Below are 12,227 nucleotides of genomic sequence, written 5' to 3' on the forward strand. Positions count from 1 at the left end.
CTGTAACTGTACGATAACGCAAAGTGTACGTGTTGGTATATATTTGGTTTTATTTCCATCCTTAAATCATGGTAAACCGATTGACATGTAAACGTGAAGACTGCAAAATACAGAAACAAAACATCTATTACATTTTGGAATTAAACATTACTGAATTGTTATATGGACAGAGTTATCTTTTAAGTAAATTTACCTGCTAAATGTATCAGCACCAGAAACATGTAAATATGACCGATTTTAACACTAATATTGGAATAAAAATACATTGGTCGACCTCTATAACATAATGAGAAGGAAATACAGAAAACTTCGCTTTACAGAGGTTTCAACATACAGAGGTTCCGGTCTGCACAGGTAATATTGTATACTGGCACTGTGCCATTACACTCAACACATATGAACTGATAACAGTTATAATTATCTATATTTGTGTTGGTTTCTAGGGCAATGCATACGCCGACAACTAACTTATGAAATGTACAAAATAACAACATAATTATACCTTAGCTTGCATGTCATAAACAGTGAATTTATAGTATAAAATAGACTAGAAAACACATGACTGGTTTCTGGGCCGAAATGACTTAACGACCACGTGCTTTGACATGAAAGGAACAAAATACATAAAATATTGCAAGTTATCTATATTATCAAGGTGTAAAGGATTATTATTTGAGTATTTACTATATTTGCCTTATTTTGGCTAGATTGACACTTACAACTATGGCTCAACCAAGTCCACATTTCACAAAACAAGGTATGTTGATGAAGCGTGCCTCATTGTACGCTCACAATGGCTGCTCGATGATAAAGAGTAAAAGAGTTCCACAAAGGGCAGTAACTCGTAGAATATTATACAAGAAATATATATAGTAGACACCAAACCAAGGGAGGTAACTCGTGAAGTCTTGTATACAAACAAATATCAGTAAGCGTAACGGAACAGGGCCTGCAATTCGCATTAGATCCATTTCCTTTTTGAGTTTTTTCTGCACATTGATAGGGTCATTAACTGCAGATTTTAAATTTTGACAACTCTGAAAACCTCTCTTGCCTTTAAAATGTAGCCTTAAACCAAATTTGAAACAATCAACCAACAACTCGACCAGTTCTCTATCATAACCTGTCAAAAAGGCCTGCAACATTCCATAGTTGACTGGTGTTACGGGATGTGCCTGCCTGAGATTCACCCCACTTTGTGCTATGTTTAGGTTGAGAGGAGGATGGGAGGGAGGAGGGGTGTCTGTCACCTTCTGGTGCTTTACGACACTTGACTCTTGGATGGGACCCTCCACCACAATACGAACAGGCATGTCGGTAGTTACACCCATTACAGGTTGCACCTTTGTTATAACGGTGACAGGTACCAACCCTATTGTGGCTCTCTTTGGCCCGAAACCGATGGTTGATTGCCTTTTTTTCGTGAGTAGAAGTGGAGATTGACCGAGACCTCCTGGTGGTCATGGCAATGGTATATAGTTCGTTTTCCAATACCTGCCATGCCATATCAGGAGTGCCTTGTTTAATTTTTCTGAAATTGGTATCATAAAAATACCAGTGTGGCAATGGTACGGATCACATTCTGATATGTGGCCAGTGCCTCCATTTCCTGTGGGAATTTGGGACGAAGGACCGAAGAGAATATGTTGAAGGAATCAATGAGAACAGTCTTCTTTTTATAAGGAAAGATCCCAACAAGCCCGTCCTTGCTCATTTTCAATGAGAAATCTGGATCAGACTGGTCGTCCAACAGGAGGCCCAAGTCAATGAATTATCCAGCCCAGGTTTTCTCTTTCATTTTAGTCGGCACCTTAGCATGCAAGGCACGACAAGACATTGAAACATATGGGGCCCTACGCACAACGGTTAAAGTGCATCGCTCCAACCCACTTGATATTACTACTTGCTGATCAGCTGGTTGTCCTGGAGCAGCAATTGATCCTTCTGTTGTGGGATCTTGTGCATTGCTGACTGCTGTGGGCAGCACTGGGTCTAATGGCAAGAAAGCAGACCCTTGATGTGATGATGCTGCAGGGGGTGCAGCTGTTTGGTTGGAATACACTCCCTGTAGTCTTAAGCTGGCAAGAGATCTACAGACTGCCTTTATATGACCCTTTTTCCCACAGTGGTAACACTCTGCATCTTGGAACCAACATTTACGTGCATCATGCTGGTATTTACCAAAGTGGTCACATGGATTCTTTGTTCTCTGTCCATTTTGTCTGTTTGATGGCCTCACACTGTTCACTCTTTTTTCCTTTAGCTGGTTAAGTTCTTGCTTGGTGGTCTCGCATTCCTTCTTCAATAACAAAAGTTCCTGTTGAAGGTTTTGAACTGTTGGTGTTACACCTTTTGTTTTGTCCGAATGTCCGTTCGACTGTGCCATGCAACCAAACTTCATGATGTCTACTACAGTTGTAGCTTCTTTTCCTAATACAAATGACTTAACTTCCTGATCCAGTCCATCTATTAGCACATCAAATATCTCCTTTTCAGTCCTATTCAACTCATTCCCCTTAGCTTGTACATGTTCAACATAATCCTGTACGTCACTGCCATTTTGTTTAGAGTTCAGGAATTCTTTAACTCGACTTGGCCTATCCAGCTCACTGGGGAAAAATCTCTCTGTAAACTTTCCTATCAGCAGCTCCAGATTTTCCTGCACATCTTCCTGTTGTGCATAAAGCCATCGCTCTGCTTTTCCTTTTAGCAGAAGTGAAAACTGAAGAGCCTTTTCCTCATCTTTCCATTTTCTAATTCTGCTCACTTTTTCAAATTTGGAAAGCCATATCTTTGCACAACCTTGTCCATCAAACTTCTCAAGTATATTAATACTGTCCTTTGCTGCCAATTCCTTCTCCTTTTTGTTTTTCTTACCAGGGTGTAGATGTTACAACCCTGGTACCCGGATTCTCCACCACATATCACCGGTCGATTATTGTGTTACCACTAGGGTCTGACTTGTAATTATTACTTGGGAACTTTGGGTTACAAATGATGACACATTATGTCAGTTCCACTTCCTTTATTTAAGTCCAACTTCATATCTTGTACATGGAAACTTAATTGTTCAATCCATTCCCTTCTGTTTCCATCTCCATTCTTTCTCCTTTAGTTCTCTTCAGTCTCACTTCCCAAGATCTCTGTAATTCTATATCTGTCTATCTCTGACAGAATTACATCTGTCTATCTCTGACTCTGTCCTTGGACTCTCTCCTTCAGCTCTCTCCTACTCTGTCAACCTTAGATCTCTACCTATTATAAAGACAATATAACACTACTTCTACTTAACTAAATCTTCTAATTCTATTGGCTAATTCCATTCCTAGGAGGCGGGGCTACATTTCTCTTTTAGAGGTCTTTTGATGACCATAACTTGTCAATGCATTATACTGAATGGACCTTACATCCACACACCATTGTCCTTCAACCCTTCACACAGACATTCCCACACACTCCATTCCCTTTGAGTTCCTACCACCATATGTGTCCTGGTCATCTCCTTTGTTAACAATTACAATCTCTTTTTTAATTGCCTTCTTCTTACTCTTCTGATCTTACTCACTACCATTTTACATCTGTCATACATACATCAGTGTAGGTGTGGGGTGCACCTGTGGTGGGGCATAATCCCCATTGGGTTTACATCATAGCCCCAAGTGTGTGTAGTTATATATACCCCCTTGATTCAATAACAGCATATTTTCTATTATTGTCATTGTTAAGTAGACTAGAAAAGTTGTGTAAAAAAAATCAGTTTGTGTTGCTTTTTAACTGAAATATTCCAAAAAGAATGTATATATTTTTAAGTAAGTTTTTTTTTTGTTAAAACCTTGTTGACCTTTGTAGATGTCTGTACTAATGTTAATGTTTCTTTTTCTACAGTTTAGATGGCCACTGCTCTCACATTGCGGGCCTACTCAAGTCGTTACAAGGATTAAAGTTACATAACTTTACTCATGTCCCTGACCAACAAAGTTGCACAAGCATACCACAGCATTGGCATTATCCTAGAGGAGCAAAAATAAAACCTGTCCCCATCAACCCTGTGATTGTGTCCAAGCAGAGGGTTGGAAAAGTAAGCCTATTATTTGCCAGCTAGACCAAAACTATCGGTAATCGATCAAACTTATGCCATATCGCTTTCAAACAATCTGTTTCAGGGTCTCTTTTTTAAAAATATTTGTTTGGTACGTCTCTTTCAATGTTTTGTCAAATCACTTTATATCGCAAATATTTGGCTGATAACTCCATTTTGGCAGTATAACAAGTGTTTGCGATATGCACAAAAGAAGTTGTGCATGCCTGCATGACATGTTAAAAGGTTGATCATGATAGTATTCATGCCAGTCATTCTCATTTTACGTGAATGTACACAACTAGCCTTGCATCTATTATGAAATTAAAACTATTTTTATACTTAAAACAACACAAACAATATAAACATATAAGTTTATTTTGACCCTATATAAGTCAAACTTAAAGAAAAAATTGATTTAAACATATATGTCAGTCATATTTTCTCTTAAGTTGCGAATATATAATTGTACAATCATTCTGTTATAATTCAGGTTACTGAAGATCACTGCCACAGACTTCAACCAGCTATCCAGTTTAAGGGAACACCACTGTGTTACATACTGACTGCAGATGCACCAAAGACTACCACAGAATTTGAAGAAGTAGTGTGGATCTATCCTTTCTTATCGGGTAAATGTACAATATAAGTAAGCATTGTTTACCCAGCATAAAGGTTCTTATCCGATACACACATACCTATTATATGCATTTTTAAGACAGTCACATCTTATTTATCCTTGATAAATACATCCTGAAAGAGAGTCAGCAGACAACAGACAGACCAAATATGTTGATTTGTGAGAACATTTCCGGATCGTGTCCCGTATTGTACCAAAGACAATGTTCTCACAAATCAATTGTGTTTGGCAATTTTCTGAGGTTTTTTTAACATCTGCTGAGGACATCTGGCTTCCTGATTTTGTGAAGGGGGGTATATTAAGATTCAATCCCAGCTGACCAAGTTCCTCACCAATAGTGAACCCTTTATCGGCCATAATAGCATCACCATCGTTCAAGTATCCCTGACTATTAAGAGTTTTTAATGTTTCATAGAAGCCACTTTCCTTTGTGATTGTCTTGTCAGAGATGGAGTCAGAATGCAACCCTGAAACAAATATCACTGATCCACTTGGGTCACAACCAATAGGACACTTGAGTGTAGTGCTCGACTTGTAGTCGCTGTAGAGTTGACTTTGAAGACCTAGAGCACATGGTGTTTGTGTTTTTAACTCGGTGCCATCAATAATTATGAGAGATGTTGGGAAATCTCTTCTATATTCTGTTGGCATATTTTCAATTATGGTGTCCCTGTGTGGCCATATTGAGAGTTGCCCCGATATATGGTCAATCCATGTGTTGAATACAACTCCAGTCGACTGCAATGTAAGTCCAAACCTCATGCAAATGTCTTTCAATCCAAAGTCATGACGGAGACGGCATATGGTGAGGAATAGACAATCCTCATTTGATAAAGTTTTAATGTCCGCACGACCTTTCTCATAGCTGACACAGGACCCTGGAGGTACCAGAAAATTCCAGGTTATCCCAGTGTAATACTTGAACAGACCCTTCACTTGATCCTCTTTTGCCAATACTTTCTTCACTCCAAATGGTGTTATGGACTGCTGCTTGTTTATCAGCTCGCCGACGTTTTTTTCCTGCATTTCTACAGTTGACCGCAGTTGATGCAACTCTGCTGATAGTAAAAGCATATCCACAGGTGACACCCCTGAAAAAAACACAAAATACATGTATAAGCTACAATTATCATCAGATGTACGGTACAAATAAATACAATATCTAAATTTTATCTTTGCAGACCCGAAATTTGAAGATGACAGCAGTGGAGTCCACGTCGCAGGGCTGTGGCAACACATCTGTACATGAAGCAGCACCAGTTACCTTGCCTCCTGATTGTATTCAATTAAATTTGCATAGGGACCAAAGTGTGATAGAGAATATTGAGCTTGAAACTAAGGAACAATCTAAGTCAGGAGTGTGGGCTGAGGAAAGAAAGACCAGGTTAACAGCATCCAACTTTGGGCAAGTTCTAACGATGAAGGCCAAGCCAACAGATAGTTTTTAACCGATGTTTTAACCGGAAAATGATCGGCAACAGGAATAAGACGTGTGGCAAAGCAAAGTACTTGGATAAATTTCCATCACACCATTTACACAAGTGTGGATTTGTAATCAACAAGGAATTTACTTTCTTGGGTGCTTCTCCTGATGGCAAAGTATGTATTGATGGAGAATGCGGAATATTAGACGTCAAGTGTCCTTATTCAGCCAGGAACTTAACTATCAGCGAGGCATGCAAGGATGTTACAAGCTTTTGTCTGGAGATGGAGGGCAATAGTATTGACCTGAAAAAAACACACACACCTACTATGCACAAATACAGAGACAGCTAATGATTACTGCCTGTAAGTTCTGTGAATTTCAGTCTTCACATAAAAGGACATTCATGTGGAGAGAATACTTCCAGACATCACATTTATGCAGTCAATGCTCGAGAAGTTGGCTATATTCTATAGGGACTATCTATGGACTACCATTTTTTCAGCAAAAGTGTTAACAGGTGCAACATTTGTACTGAAATTGGAAGATTGATTGATTTCAAAACCTCAATGTATATAGATTTATTTTTTATTTTGCAGTATGCAGGGTATTATTCAATAACAGACAGCACTGAGCGGGTCAAATTGACCGATTCAATCCTGATTTTTGGCCTGCCTATACATATTTATATCATGTTTTCAAGATGTAGTGAAATTAACATAGTATATATTGTTGATCTTTCTTTTTTTCCAAATCATTAGTACTATGTATTGTTATATATGACATGAAATGTGACATTCCAATAAAAAAAAACTTTTTGACAATATATATAAATATATATTTATACATTAGTGTGGCAATCTTTAGTTCGTTTATTCTTACATCATTGTGTTCTCATCAAGAGGAGTTTTTCTCCTTTTCTCTGGTCTTTGGCATTGACCTGGCTGGTGGAGCCGTCTGCTTGTATAGGGTCTGGGTAGCTGGCAGTTGGTCCATTTTCCCCAACAAAATGCTACAATATACAAACAAGAGGCCCAATGGGCCTGCATCGCTCACCTGGTATAAATCTCACACTTGTAACCTTAAAAGTGATCTAAAATAAATTTACAGGCAAAATAAAATATCGGTATTTATGATTAAAATTCATTCAAAAGAACCTGTTATTTTTTTTTCAAACATTTCACCCCTGTGATTGAAAGTCGAACAAAATCATTACATTATGTTGAACAAATTGTATAGCCTTTCATCTCGGGATGCAACTTGCAAAGTATCAACATCCTGGGACCCATGGTTATTCAGAAGAGGTCGTTTAAAGATTTAAACATGTTTGACCCCTGTGACCTTGAATATAAGTTAAAGTCATTCACTTTAACCAACATAGTAGTCCTTGATCCCAGCAGGCTACTGACTAAATATCAACATCCTGAGCCTTTTGGTTATTCAGAACAAGTTTATTTTTTTTTATATTTTTTTATATTTTGAACATATTTGCTCCTTGTGACCTTGAATATGATTCAAGGTCATACATTTAAACAAACTTGGTAGCCCTTAATCCTAGTATGCTACTGGCCAAATATCATCACCTTGGGCATTTTAGTTATTCAGAAGAAGTTGTTTAATGTTTTTAACATATTTGACCCCAGTGACCTTGAATATAGGTGAAGGTCATTCATTTGAACAAACTTGATAGCCCTTTACCCCAGCATGCTACTGGCCAAATATCATCACCCTGGGCATTTTGGTTATCGAGAAGAAGATGTTTAAAGTTTTTAACATATTTGACCCCTGTGACCTTGAAAATTGGTGAAGGTCATTAATTTTAACAAACTTTGTAGCCCTTCATCCCAGTTTGCTGCTGGCTAAATATCATCACCCTAGGCCTTTTAGTTATTAAGAAGAAGTCGTTTAAAGTAAAATATCGACGCCGGACGACAGACGGACGGACGGACGCCGTGCCACAGCATAAGCTCACTTGGCACTTCGTGCCAGGTGAGCTAAAAATGTATACGCTTAACTGAAACACATTAAATATAGTGGAAACTAGAGCTAAACTGGTAAAGATTCATCAATTTAAAACTTAGCAGAGATTTATTACTGTCCGTTTTAGTTAGACAGTTTGCACCACAGACATTCTGATAGTAAGTCGAGAAATATATATTTAAATCGGGGTACAGTAGCAATAAACTAATAACGTGTACTTTATCTATTTACTATCGGAAATTCATGTCATTAGATTTAGTATTATGTAAAATTCAACCACATAGTACATCTTATATATGTAACCTTATACCTACACATATAATTTTTGAAAAAAATATTTGTTATTATAATTACTCTATGGCGCACGACTCATCAATTCGTGTAACAATATTTGATTCAATATTATTTAATTGCATTCATCACACGCACTATGCAATAGTTTCACAAGAGATATTACTCAAATATGAACCCCGAGGTACAGTTACTAATTGTTCCAATAATAATAACTCCTACCTTAGTCCTCAGGCAATCAGTCAAGTTTACACCTCTGTAATTAAACAGATAATGGCGTATATGCACAAGCCATGATCAACTGTTTGCCATAATACTAACCAATGTAAAGCTGTAAACCTAACCTACAATCCAAATAAGTGTTCATTTCTTCCCCTTATCTAACTTCACAACTTATAAAGGGAAGTGACCACAACTAAATCGAAGATTCATTGCCCTCGTAAAGGGAAATAACGCCAATTGTTCAGTAATTCCACACTTATAGAAAGTTCCTGCTGGGTGTCTTCGGCAGTATGTTTCAGTGAGGTAGCACTATAAAATCGGCATCAGTTCCGCGCTATCACAAGGAGACAAACATGAACATATCGCAGCCTCCCAAAATACACACACATACACTACACGCATGCATCTTGCACACAGGGGAGGCCGTCCTTAAATGACCTTAGCTGTTAATAGGACGTTAAACAAAATCAAACAAACAAACAAAGTAATGTAACCTAGGCTATATATATCTGTATGTATGTTCGTCCAGTGAAGTTGTCTTACTTGACTATTAAGACCAAACTTAAAGACCTGATAACGCATCCACGAATAGAACGATAGTACGGTTTCATTTCATCGAAGTGAACCCCGTCGACCAAATACAGTTGAGATACGTCCCAGATGTCCCTATTTGAAGAATACAAACACTGACTTTACTGTATTTCCCCAAAATTTTGTGTAGGCACGCGCGAATACGATTTACACAAGCTCCAGACGCCCCGTGAAAATTGACCCTATCTGACGAAAGGCCCATATTGTCCTTACGTGGAGAACCTTCGTCAACATACTGTTCTAGACGCTTCACTAAGCTATGTCCCAATATAACCACATCCCTCCCGTGGTTAGCAATGGTAGCTATCTAAAATACTATAGGTCCAGAAGCAAAAAATCACAATGTAACCAACAAATATATCACATCTGTAAAACGTAAACAAACTTCCTCGCTGACTATGACCGATAAAAATAGATAAAAAATTCACTCACCAACTCTTTTTACTATCTTTTTCAACTATTCTTTTCAAAGTCTGTCCCAATTTACAGTGGATATAGCTTGAATCGTTTACAATCTTTTCAACTTCTCAAAATGGCGGGGTTCTTCTCGAGGGCTCAAAGTGGTCAATGACCTCTTGACCAATTGGAGACCCCGAGTCACCCGAAGCGTTGGGGGCCCCATACGGGTGATCCCCAAATGGGACCCTTAAGGGTAATTCAATGTTAAACACTTCGTTATCCAAAAAATCGTATATAAATATACTTTTTATATTTGTTGGATATATAATACAATTACAAACTGCATCAATTTGATACAGTAGCATTAAAATATTGTTTTGTTTTCTAAAAAAATGTACATGAAAGTATGTGGTATGTATGTTTGATTCAGATAACAATTACTGCAGTGTAATACGTGTAATACGTGTAATACATGTAAATGACCCCTAAAACATGAATAGTGGGTTCTTTTCCTCATTTACTTTTTTTTTTAATTTTTAGGACTGATTGTCTAAGAACAACCATGATCTCATAGATATGCATACTCTTTCCAGATATTCTTTTAAAGCAATTACTTTATTTCTATAATTATAATTTATAAGTAATACCAGCCTTGGCAATATTGCTCAAAAGGCTTACATGTCATAATTCTTGGAGATCATCGGGATATTTTATAAGTTATTATTAATTACCCCTATACTTATAAAGGGATGGTTTGCTAGCAAAATAATCAGATCAACATTTGAAAAAAATCAATTGATCTGATACAGTTCTAATTAAAAACACACACACACACATCTTATTATTGTTATTGTAATAAGAATACCAAAATAAGCAGTCAAGTTTCAATCCCAGAATGATTTGACCAAGACTTTTGAAAGAAATATCAGGTGTTATAGTAAAAGGTACTGAAGGAATTGCCGGCACTCAACAAGAGAATGAAACTTGCTAATGTCGTCTTAACAGTGTGAATCAATCATGTTTCATAAAAACATATGGTACAAAGAATTTCCACAACTCCTTAACATATTTTGCCTCTTTATCTCAATAGGGATAGTTTATTAATTTTGAACTTTTAGAAAGAAAAACTCTTATCAGCTCATTCACTTTTAAAACTCTTGTCAGCTCATCAATAACTAACAGCAGTTAAATAAACATGATAAACAATGTGGAACCTCTTTAATTGAAAATAGACAATTAACATAATTTTTCAGAATAATTCAACATTTTATTGGTCAAAACAAGCACAACATAAGTTACAAGAGTTTGGCTAAATATGGCACATCATGGAATTACTCAAAATAAGAAATCACCAAATATTTCAAACAGATTTTCAGTAAATTTTTAGTAATAATGATATTAGTATACAGGTGATATCAGTTTTTATTTTATTTTTTAATTTTATTCCCGACAAGTGATTGACCAGAAGTGCATCATGTGTCGGCCGTCAAAAACCGATATTGACTTGGAGCGTGTGATTTTTGTTGAACGACTGGGTGTTTCTAAAAATAGAATTATGACGTGTCTCCAAACGAACGCGTCCTCGGTTAATATATCTTTTCTCAAGTCGATAAATCCAGGTGTCGACCACAACCAAAGGCTATAATTGAATAGTATCTAATGAAGGTTTCCTTTACCATAAAAACATGAACTTATGGCTTAGAGTCTGTAATGTTCATAATAATGAAAAATATGCGATATCCTTATGGTGTGAAAAAAAATAGAAAGATTACACATTTGTAAGGATTTGACTAAAGATATATATATAATATATATACTAAAGGAAATATCAAAACATGAATGTTTATAACTCAATTAGTCTACCTACTGGTTAAATACATAATTTGCCTAGAGATATATTCACTATATTCACAAACAAGAGGCCCAGAAAGTCTTTAAGCTGTTCAATCAGACTATGCATGTTTGGGGTCTTTTTGGCAGATCTTATTTTTCTACACTTTTTTTTATCTTTGTGAATATTTGTTGACTTGAACATTTTTTTTTATCTGAACTAAGCTGGTTGTTATATCCATTTAGTCACTTCTAACACATCATATTGATTTAAACCTTAAACCTATATCACAAAATGTCATGAACTTCAGCCAGTCCCTTCTATTATTCAGAAGTCAATTAAATGTTTTAACAAATTTAAACATAATGTTATATGACCCTGAAATTAACAATTTAACATATACTCTAAAATTGAGTCCAGGTCATTCAAGAGCATTTGAATATGTTTTAGAACCCTTTATCCCAGCATGTTATTGGCTAAATATCATCACCAAAGATATCCCTGATATTCGGATATAGTCATTTATGTTAAAGGATTTGACCTGTGACCCTGCAGGTAGGGCGTAAGAATTGTACCTGCTGCCCCCAATTGCATGATCGTAAGAGGCGACTAAATTTGGGACCTTATATCTTCTCTCCTTTCTAAATAACTTTCTTCTTCCTAATGTCTCCCTTGACAATGCCTCACTTTTGGCCATTTGTTGAGCGTTCGCCCCTGTGAGGAAGGCTTTGGGTTCTGTCCCCTGGCCGAGACATACCAAAGTCTTTAAAAA

The 12,227-nt window shown here is 36.8% G+C and overlaps 1 protein-coding gene across 1 annotated transcript; it reads right to left on the reverse strand.

Moving 5' to 3' along the window:
* Positions 1–4,811: 4,811 nt before the first annotated feature.
* Positions 4,812–9,459, reverse strand: LOC110446645. Its single transcript, XM_021491900.1, has 4 exons — positions 9,439–9,459; positions 7,082–7,153; positions 6,410–6,446; positions 4,812–5,809 (listed from the first exon to the last, which is right to left on the reverse strand). Exons 1-4 carry the CDS (start codon positions 9,457–9,459, stop codon positions 4,812–4,814), a joined length of 1,128 nt encoding a protein of 375 aa, XP_021347575.1.
* Positions 9,460–12,227: the final 2,768 nt, after the last annotated feature.

This window comes from Mizuhopecten yessoensis, unplaced genomic scaffold (genome assembly GCF_002113885.1).
Source record: "Mizuhopecten yessoensis strain PY_sf001 unplaced genomic scaffold, ASM211388v2 scaffold2905, whole genome shotgun sequence".
Classification (NCBI taxonomy): Eukaryota; Metazoa; Mollusca; class Bivalvia; order Pectinida; family Pectinidae; genus Mizuhopecten; species Mizuhopecten yessoensis.

Bases quoted from the DNA above. Each gene is read 5' to 3' on its own strand.
- LOC110446645 (XM_021491900.1), bottom strand. From the start codon at position 9,459: ATGTTGACGAAGGTTCTCCAC. The intron at 6,447-7,081 runs GTCAATGCCAAA...TGTTTTTTTCAG, and splicing joins CAGACGGCTCCACCAGCCAG to GTCAATACTATTGCCCTCCA. The intron at 5,810-6,409 runs GTAACATCCTTG...TGTTTTTTTCAG, and splicing joins CCATCTCCAGACAAAAGCTT to GGGTGTCACCTGTGGATATG.